The following is a 20838-nucleotide window of genomic DNA, read 5'->3' as shown; positions in this document are numbered from 1 at the left end:
TTTTCAGAAGGTCAACATTTCTGTTTTATACATTCTTTCTTCTAATATTTGGAGATATGGATTTTTGATTTCCATGAGCTGTAAGCTGTAATCATCAAGATTAAAACAAACAGAAGACCTGAAATATTTCACTTTTATGTGTAATGAATCTAGAATATATGAAAGTTACACTTTTTGGATTAAATTACAGTGAAAAATGAACGTTTTCACAATATTCACATTTTGAAAGATGTACCTGTGTAAATGGTCCTGCACTGAGGTGTGTTGACTGTGTCCTCTGTCTGCCTGCAGCCTGCTCCTGCTTGGACCACCTTTAGAGTCGGGCTTTACTGTGGAGTTTTCCTCGTCTTAATTGTCACCGTGGTCATTACAGGTAAAACACATGCATGCAGTTCTCAAACTAAATGTGCGACATGAATTGTGCATCTGAGAAGTTTTAATGGTCTGAAACTTTTAATCCTCTTGTGACTCACTGTTGTACTTCCTGGAATATCAGTCAGTGTGTCCAGGCCAGAAATATACTTGTATTATTTTGGTTCTGCATTGGTCACAGAACACACAGAAGTTTCAGGAGGAAAAAACTGAATCACTGCGTCAGATTTAGGAATGAGTGTATTTTTCATGTTGACTGAAGACATATTTAATTTTATAACCTATATATATGTATTTGATATGTTTTACTTTCTCTGTTTATTACTTTCCCTTAGCTTGATTTGTGCAAATAAATAAAAGTCAAACTATATTTTCTCTGCAGTTTGAACAGCAAAATATGTGATGTGGAAACGGCACAGCCTGGTTTCAAATGCATTCATTCACTCTGGTTCTGCACTTCTCTCATTTGTCCTTCTTCTCTTTCTGTCATCATAAACCCTTTTTCTATGTCTCCCTCTCTCTGTCACTAGGTGCTGTGGTGATCCGTAGTGCTGATGTGTGGCCCATGGTCAGGATCTACAGAGGAGGCTTCCTGTTAATAGAATTCCTCTTCCTGTTAGGTAAGTTGGTAGTCAAGGTTCTCTCCATACAGATCAGGATAAGGACGTTGTGAACACAAGCGTAGTAATATCCCAATAACACAATAGATGAAAATTATCTTCTACTGCCATGTTAACGCTATACAAGTTACCCATTTTAATGTATTTACACTAGTGTGACGACACACTCACTTCACGAGATGAGTCTTTGTTTAGGGAAGTTAGAAACTCCTGGACTTTAATAGCTCCTGTGTTTCAGCAGGTTTTCTGCTCATGTTCAAAACTTTCTGCACAATCAGAATCCCTCCCACATATGTGTTCTCTGACAGGTCCAGAGAAAGTTCAGCATTTAATGAGAATTCATAACATTTAATATATGTTATTGCTACGCTGGTAGTATCCCCTTCAGACCGTCTGACAGACACGTAAACCCGTTTGGGACTTTATGTTGGATGACAGTTGTGGGAAAACAAAACTACCAGCTATGTTACCACTTGGTAACAAACTGTCTGGACTCACAACGATACAGCGGGTTCACTTGATTACTATCATGGAATATGCCGGTCTATCTGTCTGACTGTCTGTTTATTCGTTGTTTTTATCTTCCAGGCATCAACACCTACGGCTGGAGGCAGGCAGGCGTTAACCATGTGCTCATATTTGAACTGAACCCCAGAAACAACCTGTCCCACCAACATCTGTTTGAGGTCTGAGCGCACACACATGCAAACATGCTGTCCAACAAACACAGTACTTTTTAATTTGTCTTTCTGGATTTCAGAGTGTGTGACTGAATTAGTCAGTTTGTGTGCAGATTGCAGGTCTGTTGGGGGTGCTGTGGTGCGTCAGCCTGCTGTCCTGTCTCTTCAGTGATAGCATCCTGGTACCGATGCAGGCTAACCCTCTGGCTCTCTACGGCCTGTTCTTCCTCTTCCTCATCAACCCCTTCAAGACCTGCTACTACAAGTCACGCTTCTGGCTGCTCAAACTCTTGGTATCAACACTCAATTTCAAATTCTGTCAATTTCAAAAGTTTCTGTCACTGCCGTTCATCTTTTGTGCAACTTTTGTTCTGTACAAAGAGATTTTACGTGTGAGACCGTTTGAAGGATCCACTATTAAACATTGCATCTAGGTTGAGTGTTTTGGTGGAGCAGCAGGCAGCCCGGCCATAAGAAGACATATTCCTTTTTTGGGGACTGACTCTTGGTGGGAAATGTTTTAAACCAAAGAAAAGATGTGGTTAAAAACATGTTCATCACAATTTCCCAGAGTCCAATGAGACATCTTTACATTGTCTGTTTTGTCTGCCCAGCAGCCTAAAACCCAGAGATGTTACATGTACAGTAATGTAAAACAGCACATTCTCTCTTAAGAATATCGAACCACACTAAGTAAACAATCACTGTGCTCAGTTTCTAACCTGGTTTCTTCATCCAGTTTCTGTCCAAGTATTGGAATTGTAGAGTAGCGTTATACAACTCAGGGAATTCAGAGATGCGCTAAATTGCACTGTCATTTATTCTCTCATTTGGTCTCCGTTGAGAAAGATCTGAACACAAGTTTAGTCTATAACACCACCTAAAATAAGTACCACATATAAGATAAGATAAGATAAGATGTACTTTATTGTCCCCGAAGGGAAATGAGTTTTGGTTCTGCAGCTTTAAAAAGACAACACAAAAACACATAAACATCTCTCAACACATACTCTGTAACACGACACATGCTCTCATATATAGACAGATACCTATATAGTAAGCACATTAACTCCTTCTTTCAATGGCAGTTTTGATTGAACAGCCCTGTCGGCTGTATTCCCTGCTTATTACTGTAGCACAGCCCTTACACAATTTGATATTGCACACACCTAAAAGCCTACGCATTGCACAAATGACATATTGAACAATCCCAATAGCTTATGCATTGGATAACTAACATATTATGGACACAAATGGTCTCACTTTTGAGTTGATGATGGAAAACAGTGATATCTCTGACACTGTCCTCTCTGTCCCTTGTTTCACAGTTTCGAGTGGTGACTGCTCCGTTTCATCGGGTTGGCTTTGCAGACTTCTGGCTGGCAGACCAGTTGAACTCTCTGGTGGTGGTTCTAATGGATCTGGAGTACATGATCTGTTTCTATAGTTTTGAACTGGACTGGAAAAAGCACGATGGACTCATCAGCAGCGCAGGTGAGACTGAACAATTAAAGGCCACTTTATGTAAATAACGTGTGTAAATCAAGGCTGTGAAGACTCGATTCAGTCATGATGACCACGCTGTCTGCATGTCTCTGCAGGTAAAGATGTGTGTAACTCCTACTCCTATGGCGTCCGTGCGGTGATCCAGTGTCTTCCGGCTTGGTTCCGATTCATCCAGTGTCTGCGACGTTACCGTGACACAAAGCGGGCCTTCCCTCACCTGGTCAATGCTGGGAAATACTCCACTTCCTTCTTTGTTGTTACTTTCGCTGCCCTATACAGCACACATAAAGGTAAAATGGATGGATTCAGTGCACAGAGGGTAAAGCTTTACTGGAATATCTGTTACAGAGCGCACATGGGCTTTATATATAACATACCTTTTATTAAAAGTATTTCTGATTATTAGAGTCTGAGTCTAGAGTTTCAAATTTTTATTTAGTACATTTTCCATAATTTAATACAATGTCTCCCTGTATTCTGATCTAATCCATGTATTACTGTTGTCTTAAAAAATTCTGGTTATTGTGCAGTTTCATTACGTCATGTCATACTCCCCAAGATTCACAGGCACAACTAGAAAGTGTTAAAGTTAATTCCACTCATTCAACTTTGCTATACTTTCCTTTGGCGTTAAAGAGGTCGTGTTATGCTCATTTTCAGGTTCATCATATTATTTAGGGCCTGTACCAGAACCATATTTTTTTGCCATACTGCACATTGCTGCTGCTCCCTTTCTTTACCGTGTGTGTTGAACACTCTGTTTTAGCTACCGAGCGAAGCATCCCACTTCTATTTGATCTTTGTTGGGAGTTGCACATGCGCAGTACCTAGTTAGGGACTACTAGCCAATCAGGGGCAGAGTAGGGCGGGTCCTGACAAGCCGGGAAACAGGTCGTTCAGCCGTACATGTTCCCGAACCAGCTTAGCAACCTAGACTGGAGTTGTTGGAGAGTGGTGAGTTATTAATCTGTAACACACTGATCTGTCATTCGTAACGTTTTAACTGAGCACCGTCTCTCTGGGGGTGGCAATGGATGTCCCTGGGCAAGACACTTAACCCCTAGTTGCTCCAGAGGCGTGTGACCTCTGACATGTATAGCAATTGGAAATCGCTTTGGATAAAAGCCTCAGCTAAATGTAATGTAAAATGTAAAAAAATATCTCTACATCACAGTAACAACGTTATGTCCATTGGCTGCCTGGAGGGTCTCCAACGTTCGGGAGGGGGTGAGAAGAGCAGCAGGTGGACATATTCACTGTGTGCTGCAGCTCAGTGTGTTTCTCCACCAGTGTGTTTGAGGGCGTGCCACACAAGCCGCTGGGCGAGCATTAGTTCACAGAAGTAAAGGATGGACTACAATCCAGCTACTTTCAGGCAGTTCAGGAGCAGGGAGATGGGAGCTCCCTTTGGAGTGGGCTTTTTGAAATTGCAACCTTATTACATGCACAAAGATGCTGTATAACACATCAAAGGAAAGGGGGGAAAAAACCACAAAGCATAATATGACCTCTTTACGCTTTTTTCAATGAAACAAATCACTTCCTGTAAAGATGTTTCCCATTAAAATACTTTCTCAAAGAGCTCTCTTTGTTGGTAGGCAAAGTCCATCAAAATTATACATGTCACTTGTCTCTTATTCAACATGCCAGGTTTGCTCATGCTGGTCATTATTTGAATAACAGCTTCTGTGTAAGATTTGTTGTTGGTACCTCACAGCTTTCAGCTGTCAATAATCTCAGGTTCTGTGCCTGTATTTACATTTTTCTATCCTCTAGTTCCTTAAGCATGTTCACTGCCACCCTGTCTACAGTCAACACTTTTATATGAAAGCTACCTAGAAGTTGTGAAGACAATAAGAGACGAAACAGACTTTGACAGCAGTGTGAAAAACGATCAATATGTTTACGTACTTCTTCTTGGTCTACGTACAGATGTATGAACATGTGATGAATCGCTTTCACATAGTTTGCTTCTCTCCTTTAAAGTGAAAAACTGATGAGTCTGGATTATTAAAAATAAAACAAGCAAACATCTCGGATTAACGTTTCCATTTAGAAACATAAATCTGATGCTATGCCGGCCGTCTAACCTCACACCCTTCTTTCTCTCTTCTCTTCAGCTGAAAACCACAATGACGCCAGGATCTTCTTCTACTTGTATATCGGCTGTTTAGTGGTCAGCTCATGTTACACACTGATCTGGGATCTGAAGATGGACTGGGGCCTGTTTGACCGCAACGCAGGAGAGAATACCTTCCTGAGAGAGGAGATAGTGTACCCACATAAGGTATTTCTCCACTCAGAGAGGAACCTCCACGTGTTGGAGGAGACTGGCTGATGGCTGGCTCATGTGAGGATGTGTTGACAGCTGTTGTTCTTCCTCTTCTGTCTCTCCCTCCAGGCCTATTACTACAGTGCCATAGTGGAGGATGTGCTGTTGCGTTTTTCATGGACTTTAACTGTTTCCCTCAGCACAGTCACCGGTCTTCATGGCATCTCAGACATATTGGCAACTATTCTGGCCCCAATGGAGGTCTTTAGGTACTCACAACCATTCTACTTTCTAACTGGGCTTCTTCATCCTTGTCTTTTCTTTCTTCCATTATTTATCTCTTGCTTTTCTACACTGGCTCTGCTCTTGTGGAGATTTTGCACCAAATGTGATGCAAGTGTAGAAAATCTCTTTTTCCGTTAAACACTGCTGTAGGCCTGGACCTGCAAGCGACCAAGGGCGTCACTTTGTGCTGAAAAGTGGTGGGGACATTAATGGCTCAGATGAAAAAAACACTTTTTAAATGGTCATCAGCATATGCAATTTTAGGAAATGTAATGCGGGATCAGCATGTGGTCGGAGTAGTCAACTGCAAATTACGACGAGTCTGGAAAAATATTGCATCATGGCGCATTAAAGGTGCATTACATAGGCTACTACAGAGTCAACAATATGAAAATACTCGCACATACTCGCGTAAAAACGCACAACAATGTCGACTGCACAAGTAACGGTCATGCATCACATTCCCACCTGCAACATTAGGCCAATTAAAACAACGGTACAACGACATCACGGTATAGAAAGCCCCAGTGCATGTAAGTCAGCCCAGTGATAACAAAAGGCCAATCCAACATCACTGCTCTAAAGTGTGACAAAATATAAACAAGTTAAGGAATAAAGTTAACAAAGTTCGTTAAAGATTCTAAATGTATCTTTAGGTGTTAAGTTAAACTGCCTTGTTTCGATGCTGCATACTTTTTTTTAACGTTACAGAAACGAGATGTCGTGTTCACAGGGAGAGAACGGAGAACTTGGACAAGAAGAAACTGTCAAGAAATCATTAAATTTACTGCAGACGGCACGTGCATGATTTTGGGTCCTTTTCTAATCAGTAGCTTATGTTTTGACCAAACTAGAAAACGGGGAGTAAAAAAGATTTGAGCGAATGTTCTGTAAATGCATCACATCCAGCAGGTGCAGTGTGAGGTAAAATAAATAAATGTAGTGGGGTGACGATTATTCTTTAAGTTATTCACTTTTGTCGTAACTGTGAAAATGTGTGAAGTACACTATGAGAGTAAAATTGGCCACTGATAGTCTGTGTTTTTCCTTCCCAGACGTTTTGTGTGGAACTTCTTCCGGTTGGAGAACGAACACCTGAATAACTGTGGTGAGTTCAGGGCCGTCAGAGACATCAGCGTGGCTCCGCTCAATGCCGACGACCAGACCCTGCTGGAACAGATGATGGACCAGGAGGACGGAGTCAGGAACCGACAGGGCAAGAAGAGCTGGAAGAGGAGCTACAGCATGAGTCTACGCAGGCCACGGCTGGCCTCACAGTGAGTCTCGAACGGTAGCAGATGCAAACATAATAACTGAACATGTGAAGGTGATGACTGATCGCAGGTTGGGCATGGAGGCTTCAAGTAGGTTAAACAGGGTTCCTACACAGTATGGAAAAGTTAGTTGACGATTCGATGCTTCAATGGGCGGAGCCTGATTCAACTGTCAATCTCACAGTCGAAGCTTCGCAGTGAAACAAGGATCATGCCATTTTGGCGATATGGGGGTGCTCAAAGTCTGATTTACATAGAACCAGGTTTCTCCCAATAAGTTAATATACAGCCTATTACAATATACACTTCAACGTTTAATGCTGTAAATAAACATGTAAACAGAATAAAACTTTCAATAAATGTTTTTAAAAGTGTGTAAATAAATCCAAAATTGTAACCCTAACCCTGGGTCGTCAGTGCACATGTGTAGGCGTAGCGTGTGTGAATGTGTGTGGTGGCAGCAGAGGAGCACTTGCCGAAGAGACGGAGCCCCTATAGGCAGACTTCAGGATTCTGATCAGACTATGTAAATACTTAGTCGGGGACAGCCCTAGATTTTAGTCATTTTTGCTTTTATTTATCTTCAGTTATTATGTGTATATCCGTTTGCCACAATCAACCATGTTTTTTCACCGGGGTGCAGCATTAAAGAGTGTTTTCCACACATAGACTTTACTTGGGCGGGCAGCCCAGGTATATTTGGTGACCTATTTTAGCATTTTGCAGAGAAACAGAGAGAGATGTTACCTATAATGTTAAAAGACTGAAAACGGAATCATGGGTGGAAAAATCCAAAAGATGACTTGAGTGTCTTTTCAGCGAGTTTATAAAACGGGGGAGAGAAAGGAGCCGATTCAAGTAGGCTAGTGAGTAAGCACTAAAAGAAGATGGAGAGTGAATTAAGTATAATTAAAATGGTTAAATAAGAAAAAAACCTAGGCTACTAGAAATAGAAATATAATATATTGGGTTTGATGTGTACTCCCCTGCTGTGGAGCAATAAACATCTTTTGAGTTAATACTGTAAACTCTTTCTTCCTTTTTCCCACTTCAGGTCCAAAACCCGTGACACCAAGGTTTTGATAGAGGATACCGACGATGACTCCTGACATCAGGCCACGCCCCTCGCCTGGGTCCAGAATTTATTCAAAGGAGGAAACTCCACCTCCTAACCAAGGAATTACCCAGCGAGTTGGGCGTTGAACTCTCAACCAAGGACGAGTTTGAAACTCATCATGCCCGCATAATCTTTCTCCAATGCATGAGCCTCTGCTTGGGTTCAGAACTATTTCAAGGGAGGAACTTTCACCTCTTGAACAAACAGCCCTGCAACGTGGCCATCGAACTCCTACCTTCAATAATAACCAGAGGTGGGCCTACCACTTAAACTCTTCCTGTGGGTGAAAGACTTCTCTTTCTGTCATCAAAAGCCACCCAGAGGTGTATTCTCTAAGTACACCCACTTCTGAGTCTTTGCTTGGGCTCTCCTCAAAGCCTCGGCCTAGCATGGACAACGCATCTAAATAGAACACAAGCCGATCACCCTGACAGGAAGTGTCCCCGCTCCCTCTCGGTGCCGCGCAGCTCCCACACAGGGAGAGGCCGACAAATTCAAACCTACTGCTGTTAATGATCAAAAGGTTTTCCCCCGCCCCGACTTTAGCTATTAGTCTCCACCTACACTCCCAGCATCCAGGTAACGCTTAGAAGAAAAGCCTTGACTTAATGATATACCAGTCACACCTCGAGGGATCTCAAGTCGAATTAATTTGGACCTCAGAATGAACCTAAAGCCCTTTTCTTTCCAATAAGAGAAGAAAAAGGGTGAAAAAGTGTCATCTTCCTTGTCGTCCTTTTAAGGCCTTGTGACCTTCTCCCTGACCCTTTGTGTTGACACCAGCCAGTAGACTGCTGATGAACATTTGGTGACACCAATCAGCTTCTGGTTTGACTCCCTTGCTCCTGAGCTTGCCTCTTCAAATCATCACAGAGCTGCCTACCTGCACCTTACATGCTTTAGCAACACACACGCATACACACACAGAGAAAGACGCACTTTGTAGGAAGAGTCAGCTGGAGTGGATGCCTATTGTGTGTTCACACACAGCGATTTATTATGTTTTATTCTTCATGGAAGTGCATTATTCTTTTTGAGACCTGGGGAGAAAACACACACATACATGGACTAGTGATTATTTGTAACTGTGGTTGTAAATATGAGACGGACCAAAGTAGGAGGTGATGATGAAAATATTCCGAATATATTAAAGACTCCATTTAAAAAATAAAAAAACTATAAAGTGCTGAGTTCAGACTGTACAGAACAGCAGCTGGAATGACTGTTCAGCTGCGGAGCTGAGAAGGAAATTCTACCTTTTTGTTTCTTGAAAAAGATGAAGATCATCTTAATCATCCTGCAGTAACTCGTGGAAAAAAATCCTCCATCTGGAAATGTTTTTGCTGAATGTATGCCAACTTATTTATGTCAGATTGGGAGCGATGCCCGATACCACCTGTCAACCCATTTAGAGTTAAGAGAGTTTAATTTGTCCCTTGAAGACTGATTGAAAACCTTTTTCTGGTCTGTTAAACTGGTTCATTGAAATGTGACGATGATGAAAAGGGGGAGCTCACCTGTCTTATCACATACCGGTTCAAACTGTCACAATCAGAAGTTGTAGTTGAACTTGAATATGAATGAAGCAACAAGTCATCCAAACTAAAGGACAGCATGACATTAAACAGGTGGTTAATGTGAAACAGTCACAGTTTGGTGATGTTAAGTACATTGCGTAAGTCACGTGACGAAAGTTAGTAACGTTATTTAACTTAAAACTCAAAATAACTCTATGTACTTGGTTTCACATGGGACTCGAACACCTGAACACGCGGTTTGATCCATCCTACCTCTTTACTTTGCGACATTCTTGTCACCCGACTTCCTCCATTGCTACCAGTGTACGGCCACTAGAGGTCGCTGCCACAATAACATAAATATAGGTCGTAATGTGCTGAACAAACAATATATAAATATATATATATACAGTTTTGAATGAAGTGGCTCTTCCAGCTGCTTTGGTGTTCTGTGGGACTGAATCTGATTGGCTGTGTTTACACTCATGAGATACACACTGTTGTAACTCAGGCTCCATAAAGGTTTAGTTGTAATGCTTTACTGGACTAGATTGGTTGAAAGAATTATTAAGACCTGTTGTGTTCAGTATGTAAATATACTATTCAAAACACATTTTTGAGTCTACCGTAAATTGCGGCTCCGGCCTTTATTACTTGATTCCAACCTAAGTGTCCTAGATGTTTACCTTTTGTCTTGATACATTCAGTAGAAACCCTAGGTCTCCTGCTTCGGCCCCATTAGACCTTATTTGGGAAACAAATATGTGTGGCAGTCAACGTCTGTCTCGCACACGTTGACACGCATGCAAAAGTTGATTTCCTGCTTGCTACTAGCTTGATAACGTAGCTATGTAAATGTATCTCACCTGATGTGTTTAATCCAACGACTCCTGGTCCTTTCATCACATCATCTACATATGTAAGTTTTTTGATGTTAGCTTGAGTCATTAAGAGAAAAAGTTACGACGTCACATATGCTACTTTTGCGTTTGTGGTCTTTTTAATACGTATTTTCACAGTCAACAGTTTTACTGTGTCTATCTTGACTTTCAAGTGTATATTTTAAATTGACAAACATCGTGTGTAATTCCGGGAACAATTCAAATGGGATCAAAAAATTTGTTGTCTCTCACCATTGAGTACATATTTTTTTCTGATATAAGGTCCCATGGTGGTCCACCTGAAAGGGGAGGGGCTTAAGTTCTCTATAACATACATTTCCACAGCACTAATTCCATCAGTGCAACAACATAGGCATGTCACACTCACCATCACTGTTCCTTTTACGTTTTTCGACTGGTGTTACTCTACCGTTAACACAGCCTTCCTGTTATTAGTCTCTTTATGTGGAATTGTGGCGTTTCATTGACAGCAGCTCAACAGAGGTCATCAGAAAAAACTTGAATTAATTTAGGGATGAACAATATGCATTAAGAAGAGAAACTCAGAGCGGAAATATTATAATACAATTTAGCACCTGAGAGCCATTTTTGTTCGTTATAGGTCATTTCATAGCCTTCTGTGTGTTTTTGACTCTGCCTTTATTTGTTCACATCTCGGCCATTTGATTTGATTAGAGAATTTACGGTAGCTTTCTGTAACGGCTGCTAGTTTACATGCTTGGCTGTGGTTTGCTGAGGTTTATGTCCCAGTAACGGGTTACACACAATCACATCATCTGCATATTGGCAGACGCTTTGTCACTGTGGCCACGCTGCAGCCATCAGTGTCAGTCGGTGCTACCAAATCATACAATATGAAACCTTCTTCTACTGTTTGAACACAGGTAGTTGTGATTACACTGGAGAAAATGATTTTCTTAATGCTTCTATTAGAGCAGAGACATCACTTTAGTTGTTTTTCACATTCCCAAAGTGGTTGACAAACTTGATGCATCATGCTGGTGCTGGTTGCTGTGCTCTTACTGAACTGTCAGAATGTGATTTAGTTGAGGAGGACCTGTTCAGGTTGGTTTCTATCTTTTTTTTCACTCGTTGCTTTTATTAATCAGGAATTTCACACAACCCGTTCTGCTCTCCTTGTAATGCGTTTGTTAATATCTTGTAGATGCACTTTGAAGTGACTGACCTCTGAATCCTTCAGGAAACCCTGATTGAGGTCACTTACCAGTGAGCAATAAGACAATTAATGTGCACTTTAATGCCAAACGTCATCTTTGTTGTCATTGTGACTACTGTGGCTCAGACCTGAGGAAGGTTTAAGCATTTTAGTCCTAGTAGAGTTTTAGTTTTCATCATGATGTTCTGATGGTTCCTTCTGGAGCTTGCCAACATATACAGTGGAACAACTCACGGAGGACTGAGATGTATAATGCATCAGTGTTTATTAAGACTGGAGCCTGTTTAATTTGGGTCTCCAACATGAGAGAATCTGATCTGATGGCACAGCTATTCCCAGTTTAGTCAATTGAAGAACAGATCATTTGTTAAACATACTATATTTCTTAATATTTTGATTGGGATCTCCCTCAGATGAGTAAATTTAACTCTCAGTTTCTGTTAATATGATGATCTCTCACTGCGCACTAATGTTCCCACATCGGCAGCTTTTCTTATTAACGCTTGTGACAGCCAAATATAACATGATATAGAGTGCTGTAGTCCATTAGTAATACTTAATATATAATGTCTTGTAAAATAGCACATAAGAAGCAATATTTGATAGGTTTAAAGAAGTTACAACTTTAAATGGAAAGCAAAATGGGCGAAAACACAAAACAAATATTACTGATGCTTTTAAGTTGTAGCCTTTTGCTCAGTGATAACGCTGTCTGGTATGAGTGTGTAAATGCTGGTTTCTTGAGAGCCAGTATTTTAAAATGAAATGAGTAAAATTGAGAAGACATTTTGTTTGAGTAAGAATAACATTTGAGTGTGACGCCAAAGAAGTATATTTTCAGAGGTGTACTGGTGAGCAGACGGGTCTGCTGTTTGTCTACTTTGCCTTTTGTTGAAGCGCTGGAGCTCAGGGTTCATCTCTCGCTTGTTTATTATGTGCATATATATCTTTTTTAACTAGAGAACATTTCTACACAAGCTTTGAAATAGGGGTGTTGCCTAATGCCTGCACCACTTTCTGTCTTCTTCAATGTCCATGCAGCCGACAATCATTCCATCCAAAGGGAACAGGTCAGTTTTCTGATTGTGAATGCAGTGCATTTGTTCAGGACTCTTGTTTTCACGTTGAGATACGTTACTTTAGAAGAAATCTGATGATTATGAAGCCGTTCCTTTGTTGCAAACCGCAGTGACAGGAGAGTTGGAGGTGCGATGTGGCAAGATTTGAACTCAGGACGCTTTGAGCACATTTGCACCTTAACCTGCTAATCCACGAGCAGCACAGAAGCTTCCTGACTTCCCGTCATCTGCCCCTTCTGTTTTTGTTGTTCACAGCCCTTATTTTTACGAATGTACCATTTGAAACCTCACTCCACGGACGTGTTTACTTATTACAGGATTACACCAGAGATCTGCTTTAGCTTTGCAAAGGAACCTCTAGAACGGGAGATTTTTTTCAGTTATTTCTTGCCAAATAGGACCATCTCCCCAAACTTTGGTGTGCCCTCGATGCCAGAGCCGAGCCTAAGGGCGTTTCTGAACTTCAGCTGCAGGCAGGCTGACTAGGCTCTGGTTGATTCGGACGGTGTTGTTTTAGAGTTTGAAATGGTAAATCGTGTCTTTTTTTGGTTTTCTTTTTCTACATTCCAGACGAGGACTCGCTCCCTCTTTATGTGAACACATTTGAGACCGTGACAGACAGGTGAACCCCCTTTTTTCCAAAAGTCAAGTCAAATGACATCTGTAGAGGGTATTGATCCTCAAAACCTTTTTGGTACCATCAGAAATGTATCATCAGCATATAGTATCAAAAGTCTGTATAAATATCTGCTCAGAGTTTGTTCAGTTTGTTGAGAAAGTTCCTGATTGCGACCACAGTTTATTCAGGCACAGTTATGGAACGGATGCTTGTTCAGACATTCAACATTTCAAAAATATGGCTTCTTTGTTGTGTAGAAAACCATGTTTATATTTCTCAGAGTAAGGAACTGAAACTTCACTATCCACACATTTCAAACGATACCCAGCCCTAGTCTAGAGTGGAGGGAAATGTCGGACCAAATGGGAGATCTTTCAGGATGTCAGGAATGTTTCAATTTGATGTTTATTGTGTTTTTTTTTCAACAAGCTGATTTTCCAACATTTCACATTGTACCAGTTGGTTGGTTTTAACCAAGATTTCATCATTTGTTTCACAGCAAAGCTGCTCAGCGGGCCTCATGCAAGAAAAGTTTCGTATTGTCATGATGGTGACTTTTTTTCTGTCAGGTAACTGCACAACCATGTCGCAAGTCGCTCGTTATAACTTTCACCTGCTCACGAGGAGGGGCGCATTTGTGAGATGTGATCATTATCATAATCAGTGCCCCTAATTGCCATATAAGGCTGCCTGTCCCGCCCCTAGTGTGTGGTTAAAATGTCATTCACAAAAATGTTACCAAAATAATAGAAAGACAAATTTCACACGGCAGAGCTCCAAGTCCTGACGTCAGGGATCAGCAGATGAAAACAGAACAAGTTTGGCAATTCTTATAAGGTGACCTGAAACAATAAAACATATTAATACAGCTTACCCTCAGTAAATTGATAGCCATGATGATAAGTTTTTCAGTTGGTTTATTTTAATTATATATTTTATTTTAGTTGATGTGGACTGGCGACCTGTCCAGGGTGTATCTTGCCATTCGCCCGATATCAGCTGGGATTGGCTCCAGCACCCCGCGACCCTGTACGCAGGATAAGCGGTTGACAATGGATGGATGGATTTTAGTTGATGTTGGTATCATGTTTAAACTCATTGAGGTTAAGGCATTATTACAACTCACATTCTAAATATGAGAAAATTGGTGAATGCGACAACTTCTCTTGTACTTGCCACTTAAGGACAAATGTAGGAATACGAATGGTTCTTGCATGAGGCCCAATGTCTCCTCTAGAGACCAGAAAGATCCCGTCCTGTGAGGATGCTGTGTGTCTTTATAGTCTGTTTAGAACACCTGTTGGCACCAGTTCTGTTGTATACAAACCAGTCATCCCCCAGTACTCACTAAAACTCTGGGTTAGTAGCATGGAGCCTCTCAGAGGACAAGAATCTAAGGACATGATTTACTTCCATCAGATCGCCATGCCATTTATACAATTTTGTTGTCTTTTTACGCCACAAACGTGTTGCTTTTTAAAGAAATTAAGTTTGTGTAATTGGCTCAGCTGATAATCTGAGACTCTACATGCTCACTGGCCCAAAGCTGCGGGTTCACAGAGTAGGTTATACGAAACAAACTCGGCCTGGATCACAATTCTCTGACGTCCACATAAGATTAAGCATAATTTAAACTGGAATAAAATGGAGCCAAAAACCAAAATGTCACAGACGTTTTCTGGTTAGTCTTCATGTAGCAGACCCAGAGCGTTTTGATCCACGCTCTGACCCCACCACGGTGTACCCAGAGCTGTTGATTATACAATCCATTATATATTGAATATATTGATTAGAAGCATTGTATAATCGGTGACTGTGCTGTGGGTGTTGTCCTGTATGTACAGTAGCAGTGTGATGCTACAGAGGTGCCTAGTTCACCAACCCCTGTTACAGTTTTTTTCAGTAAAAACAGCTAAAGCTCGAAAGGTGTTTGTCTTGTTTCTGTTCTGATATTCATGTCTGTTTACTACCTACAGGAGCTTTGATATTCATGTGAAAATGTTTCTTAAAGGAATTCTTACAGCCAAGAAAATGGTTTTAGGATATAGAAAAACAACACCCATACATTTTGAGGATTTTAGCTTCTAATCTGCTTATTCAGCATCGTTAAATTGAAAAAAACATAAATGAGAGGGCATCAGTGTTACAGCTTAGGTTTTACAGAAAAAGCCCCTCAGATGATAGGTTTATTACAATTATTTATAATATTTGTGTAAAATCTAAATGTTGAAAACTAAGCAGTGAATTCCATTTATTTGAAAAATGACTTGCTAATATTATTATATTCCTTCAGAACAGTGATCACCAATAGCCTTCACCAGTAAAAATGTCAAGTTGTTATAGTGTTTTTATTGTAAGACAAGTCACTTGAAAACAACAGGAGTGACCCAAGGGCTTTCCTAATGCACAATATAAACAAATACAAGTATACATGTATGAATAAAAGAAATAAAGAGCAGGGGGATAGAAACAGAAACCGGTCCAGAACCAGTGGACTAAATGTTTACTGTGATGCATTAACTATCTGAAAGTGTAACCAATTGCTGCCTGATGATGGGGAAATCAGTCTAAAATGCAGCCAATTGGGCTACCAAACAATTAATAACATGGCTTTTAAGTTTAAAATGCACAAGAAAAAAATGTACCTGTGTCACATCAAATAATCTATGCCAGCGCTCCATGAAGTGTTTGATTGTAGGGGACTCATTAATGATATCTTACCTATGAAGAGAGAATGTCTTAATTTTCTCAGCACCCACCAGCCAATTACCCCCTTTTGTTGATTAACATATGAGGTCCACTCTCTTTCTCCAAACTCCTGCTGGGTTCACCTTTAGGATTTTTCCCTCTTAAGTGAGTGTACCACAATTTCTGGACAGCCAAGACCTCGAAGTTCAGATCTGAAGTTGCTGATTTTATATTTTCAGTCGCTGGATCCATACGCATCATCCATTGAAAGCTCCTGGTTCTTTGAGGGCCAGTACTCATGTAAGACTTACAGCTAATAATCCAACAATGTTTGAAATTTTAAAGGGTTAAAATCAGCCTACTCTTAAATGTGGAGATGGTGTCTGCCTCCTGAACCCAAACTGGAACCTGGTTCCACAGGACAGGAATTTGATAGCTGAACGTTCTGGCTCCCAGTCTACTTTTGGAGACTCTAGGAACTACAGGTGCATTCTGGGAGCGCAGAATTCTATTGTGGATTTTACAGGAAGCAGAGAAGCTAATACGATCTGTTCCTGGTTCACGCTGCGCACGTGCCACTGCATTCTGGATCTGGAGGTCAAAGCAATGCATTCTAGAGTTACGATATTTTTAGATAATGACTTTAACATAAGAAAATTGCAGGTCATACAGCTTTTTAAATCCTGAAGGCACGCTTGAAGTTTGTGACTGATGGTTTCATCTCGCTTGATAGATATATAATTGAGTATCATCTGCATAACAATTTATGTTTATGCAGTGTTTCCTGATAATATTGCCTAAAGGAAGCACAAGGTGAACAGGATTAGTACCAGCACAGATCCTTTTGGAACTTCATGGCTGACTTTGGCGTGCATTGGGAGTTTCATGGTTAACACAAACTCAGATCGATCTGATAAATAGGACTTAAACCAGTTCCTTTAATGCCAATTAAATGTTCCAGTCTCTGTAATAGAATCTGATGGTAAATGGTGTCAATTGCAGCTCTAAGATCTAACAAGACAAGTACAGAGACAAGTCTTTCCTCTGATGCAACTAGATCATTTGTAATTTTCACCAGTCAGACACAATCAGTGTGTAGTTTTGGGTGGGTAACCACTAGATGGCGCTGCCAGCATTTTGGACTGAAAAGGCAGATAAACGGCACAGTACCCAAATCTACAGAGACAGTCCTAAAATAATTTCCAATTACATGAACTGTTTGAAAGGCTGTGCTGTAACAACAAATAGAACTGTGTGATTATGTGCTCTTATTTTGGTTTGCAGTCTTGTAAGTACGACTGAAACAAAAATTACTGGGTGCCTACAGGGTACAAGGCTGGTAAACAGCTGACAATACATGACGACATCCTGCGGCAACCTATTAAGAAATGATGGTGTTTTTCTCAATTGTGAAATGCTCAAAACGTAATGATGTACTATAATGGACAAAGTGAAATAAAAATAAAATCTGTTGCGCTTTTCTCCTGGTCATGGCTTTTGTGACAACCTTTTTTGTATTATTTTACAGTTCAGTGCCTTCAGCAGGCCGGGCCACGCTACAGGGATTTATTACACATGTATTCTGTTTTGGAATAAGAACAAGTTGAAAAACGTGTCTTTTCTTCATTCATACTGCACTGCAGCAGCTGATAACGGGCTGGCTGGAGTAGAAAACAAATGTACCTTTTTATCAAGTAATACAATAATTTAATAATGTCACACACTGTGTTTCCCATACTAATTACACAGTAACCACATGATATGTGCTCTTCTCTTTTTCCTACTCTGTTTGTACACACAGACTCAGCCATGCGGGAAACTTGTGTCTGATCAGGCCATTCTGACACACAAGGGGTCTGGACTAAGACATTTAAACAAACTACAATAACAACAAAACATGTCTCGCTACCTCATCTTAACTAAGGGAAAGTAATGAAACAACAGCATAATTAAAAAGAAATAATAACTAGAAAGCACTGCCCTCCCCATGATGCAGGAGAACTTGGTACAGTCCAATTGTCAATCAACTCCATTCAAGCAGGCCTGATTCAGCCTCTGCTTCTGTTGTTGACCAGCCAGACACCTGCAGCAACCAGGAACAAGTAACTCCAAAAAACCTGAAATAATTTAATGTAAAACAGCTTGAATAAAGTTAATAAAAGCCAGTGGTCAAGGACACCGACAGGAGAATTAACCTAATGTACATCTTCTAGCCATCCTGAACATCCACACCACTGTGATCATCTGTATATGAAGAACACGAATACCTCTTTAGGAGGTCTTCTGAGTATTACGTGGGAGGCAAATGTTCCATAAATGTAAGTGCTGAAATTGCAGTTCTTCATATCACAGATCACAGTTTTTAACCGAATAAACTGTTCTTCTGTGGAGAATGTGCTGGCACTGCGACACTGGCCAGAGAGACTTTCTGCAGATCTGATTTTCTTGATGTGATCTAAGGCTACACCTTGTTTTGAAGGAACAAAAACAATCTTTGTAAAGACGTGGCAGGGGTTGCACATTATACCATTGTGTAACCTGTAATGCTTTAGCGACCCGGTTTTTGTAGAGGCCTTTTATGTGCCCAGGGGCGGACTGGGACTGTAGCCACGCCAGCCCACATTACCACGCATCCTCACTGACTAACCATACTATTCACTACTTTTTAAAGAGCACACATTTATAACATCTCTACATGTACAGTTAAAACAATGACTGTCCATCTACAGTAGCATCCTTCCTCACAGCACCGGTACTAGAAGATCAGGGGTCTCTGACTGTACTGATTCCAGCAACATCCTAGTTAATGAACACAGTATGGGATCTAAACATTACAGCAAAATGTTTTCTCACTCACTGCTCTCAACATTGGACTATACATGAATACAAACAAGTAAAACAAAATTCAATAGAACATACTATAGGCCAACCTGGCAAGAAAATGGTACCAGCAACACAGGTTGTTCCACCCTGCCAAAGGATTAAGGATAATTACATGCTGCATTCAATGTTTACTTGAATACATGACTAGCTACCTGTGTTCAAAGTTAAGTTCTCTACAAATGTATACAGTAGTAGATAGATGAGGAAATATTGAGAGCCAGGTTCAGGTGTGAAGAAGAAGTTTCAGAGACCGATGAAGACTTAGCACCGTGTGGTTCATTGAGCCCAGCCGAGGAGATACAGTGCCAGCATACAACATGTGAACACGTCAAATGCCAACACCGAATCTGAAGGATAACATCTTTTGGTCCCTTTTATGTTTCTGTCTTCCTCCTTGTTCCTGTAGGTTTTCCCTCTCAGGTCATCTTTATCTGGCCTTAAGCTAGAACAAATCTGATGTTTAGACTCCAATGCTTCGTCACATTAGAATCTATTACGATCCATGAGTTGTACTCTAATCTGTCCCCACGCAGGTTAAATGATGTAGATAGTCTCATAAGCCTTACTCTATTGCGTCACGGCCACCGTTGGGCTGTACTGAGACAGAGCACATGGGATTTGTGTAGCTAGATGATTTATAAGGTTTCAACTTTACATTCTGATATGTACAATTATCACTATATGAACAACTAATCTACTCTCCGATGCTTCGTCATATTAGAATCTATTGAATCCATGAGTTGTAGTCTAATCTGCGGAGCCAGTGAGTTCTTGTAAACATTCTTGTAAGACTCAACCTTGTAAGATTCGCAGAGAACACCGATATGTGCTCGTCTGACGCCTGAGCTGCTGTCTCTACCTTATCTGTCTAACTATTGTCTCCCTAACAAGGACAGTTACATGAGAGAAATAACGAGCTGGAAGGTCAGTGAACACTTGTGGGGTCAGCTGATGACTCCAAGCTATACCTGTCTTACCTTTCCCTGTTACACGAAAGAAGATACCAAAGAATATTCTTTAACTTAGGTAGCAAATCCAAAATAAATTGCTATACAAATAGTACACCTAACATCTCGATCTGCAGATTTAATAGACAGGGAAGCAACACTGGATGAAAGAAAAAAAGCAACACTCCTCTAATACTTTTATCCCTCTTTCTTTAATTACCAACATTATTATGTTAACACAACTCATCAATATGTTTATCTAAATCAATAATCTAGAATATTTTTTATCTTGTAACCTTGCATTTAATTACGTGGCAGTAATCGGTCCCCTGAATGACTTTTTAGAACGAAGGAGTGCCAGATGTGCAAAAGCTGTGTTAAAGTAGAAGTAAACTTATATAACCCAACAAACTGCGGCTACAGCACAGATCAACACCTCTATGATGGTGTCAAAAAACATTTCACAAAGTCATGATTTATTTCAAGCTTTGCATTACAGTGTGCAGGTGTTATTTCACCAGCCCCCTAAAATATTTCAAAATGTACATGTATTTGTAAGCTACATAGATGCAAAGATTCAAAGTGTTTATTTTCAGACGTTTCCCTGTACACTGAAATTCTTACTTTGCTGTCCACATCAAATGCCTACAATAAAAGCAAAATGAAATATATGTATAAATAAAAATACAACAAAAAAAATAAGAGAGAGATATAAAATAAGCTTCAAATATAAAAACTGTAAACCCACCAGATGTAGAATAAGTATTAACAAATGTATACACTTGCACTTACACTTGCAGGCAGACGAATTAACAGTTGTGCAACTGATGAATTATATACATGTGTAAATTGTGCATGGTGCAGCGTAAGACGGGCAGGATTATGGAGTCCTAACATTTC

General features: G+C 40.4%; 1 protein-coding gene across 1 annotated transcript in view; it reads left to right on the top strand.

Annotated features, from left to right (window-relative positions):
- The window catches only part of LOC119902615 (xenotropic and polytropic retrovirus receptor 1 homolog), a 48734-nt gene extending 33389 nt beyond the window's left edge, over positions 1 to 15345 (top strand). Inside the window, exons 7-16 of the mRNA XM_038718941.1 lie at positions 292 to 373; positions 903 to 992; positions 1581 to 1678; positions 1786 to 1965; positions 3001 to 3166; positions 3274 to 3468; positions 5299 to 5465; positions 5580 to 5719; positions 6791 to 7012; positions 8064 to 15345. Of these exons, the coding sequence (XP_038574869.1) occupies positions 292 to 373; positions 903 to 992; positions 1581 to 1678; positions 1786 to 1965; positions 3001 to 3166; positions 3274 to 3468; positions 5299 to 5465; positions 5580 to 5719; positions 6791 to 7012; positions 8064 to 8118 (1395 nt within the window). The 3' untranslated portion in view covers positions 8119 to 15345. The remainder of the gene's footprint in view (positions 1 to 291; positions 374 to 902; positions 993 to 1580; positions 1679 to 1785; positions 1966 to 3000; positions 3167 to 3273; positions 3469 to 5298; positions 5466 to 5579; positions 5720 to 6790; positions 7013 to 8063) is intronic.
- The last annotated feature ends 5493 nt before the right edge of the window (positions 15346 to 20838 follow it).

Source organism: Micropterus salmoides, unplaced genomic scaffold (assembly GCF_014851395.1).
Source record: "Micropterus salmoides isolate LMB-PRFRI ecotype aquatic unplaced genomic scaffold, ASM1485139v1 Ms_hic_scaffold_14, whole genome shotgun sequence".
In the NCBI taxonomy this organism is placed as follows: domain Eukaryota; kingdom Metazoa; phylum Chordata; class Actinopteri; order Centrarchiformes; family Centrarchidae; genus Micropterus; species Micropterus salmoides.
The sequence above is the reverse complement of the archived record's forward strand: the minus strand, read 5'-3'. Positions and strand labels throughout refer to the sequence as shown.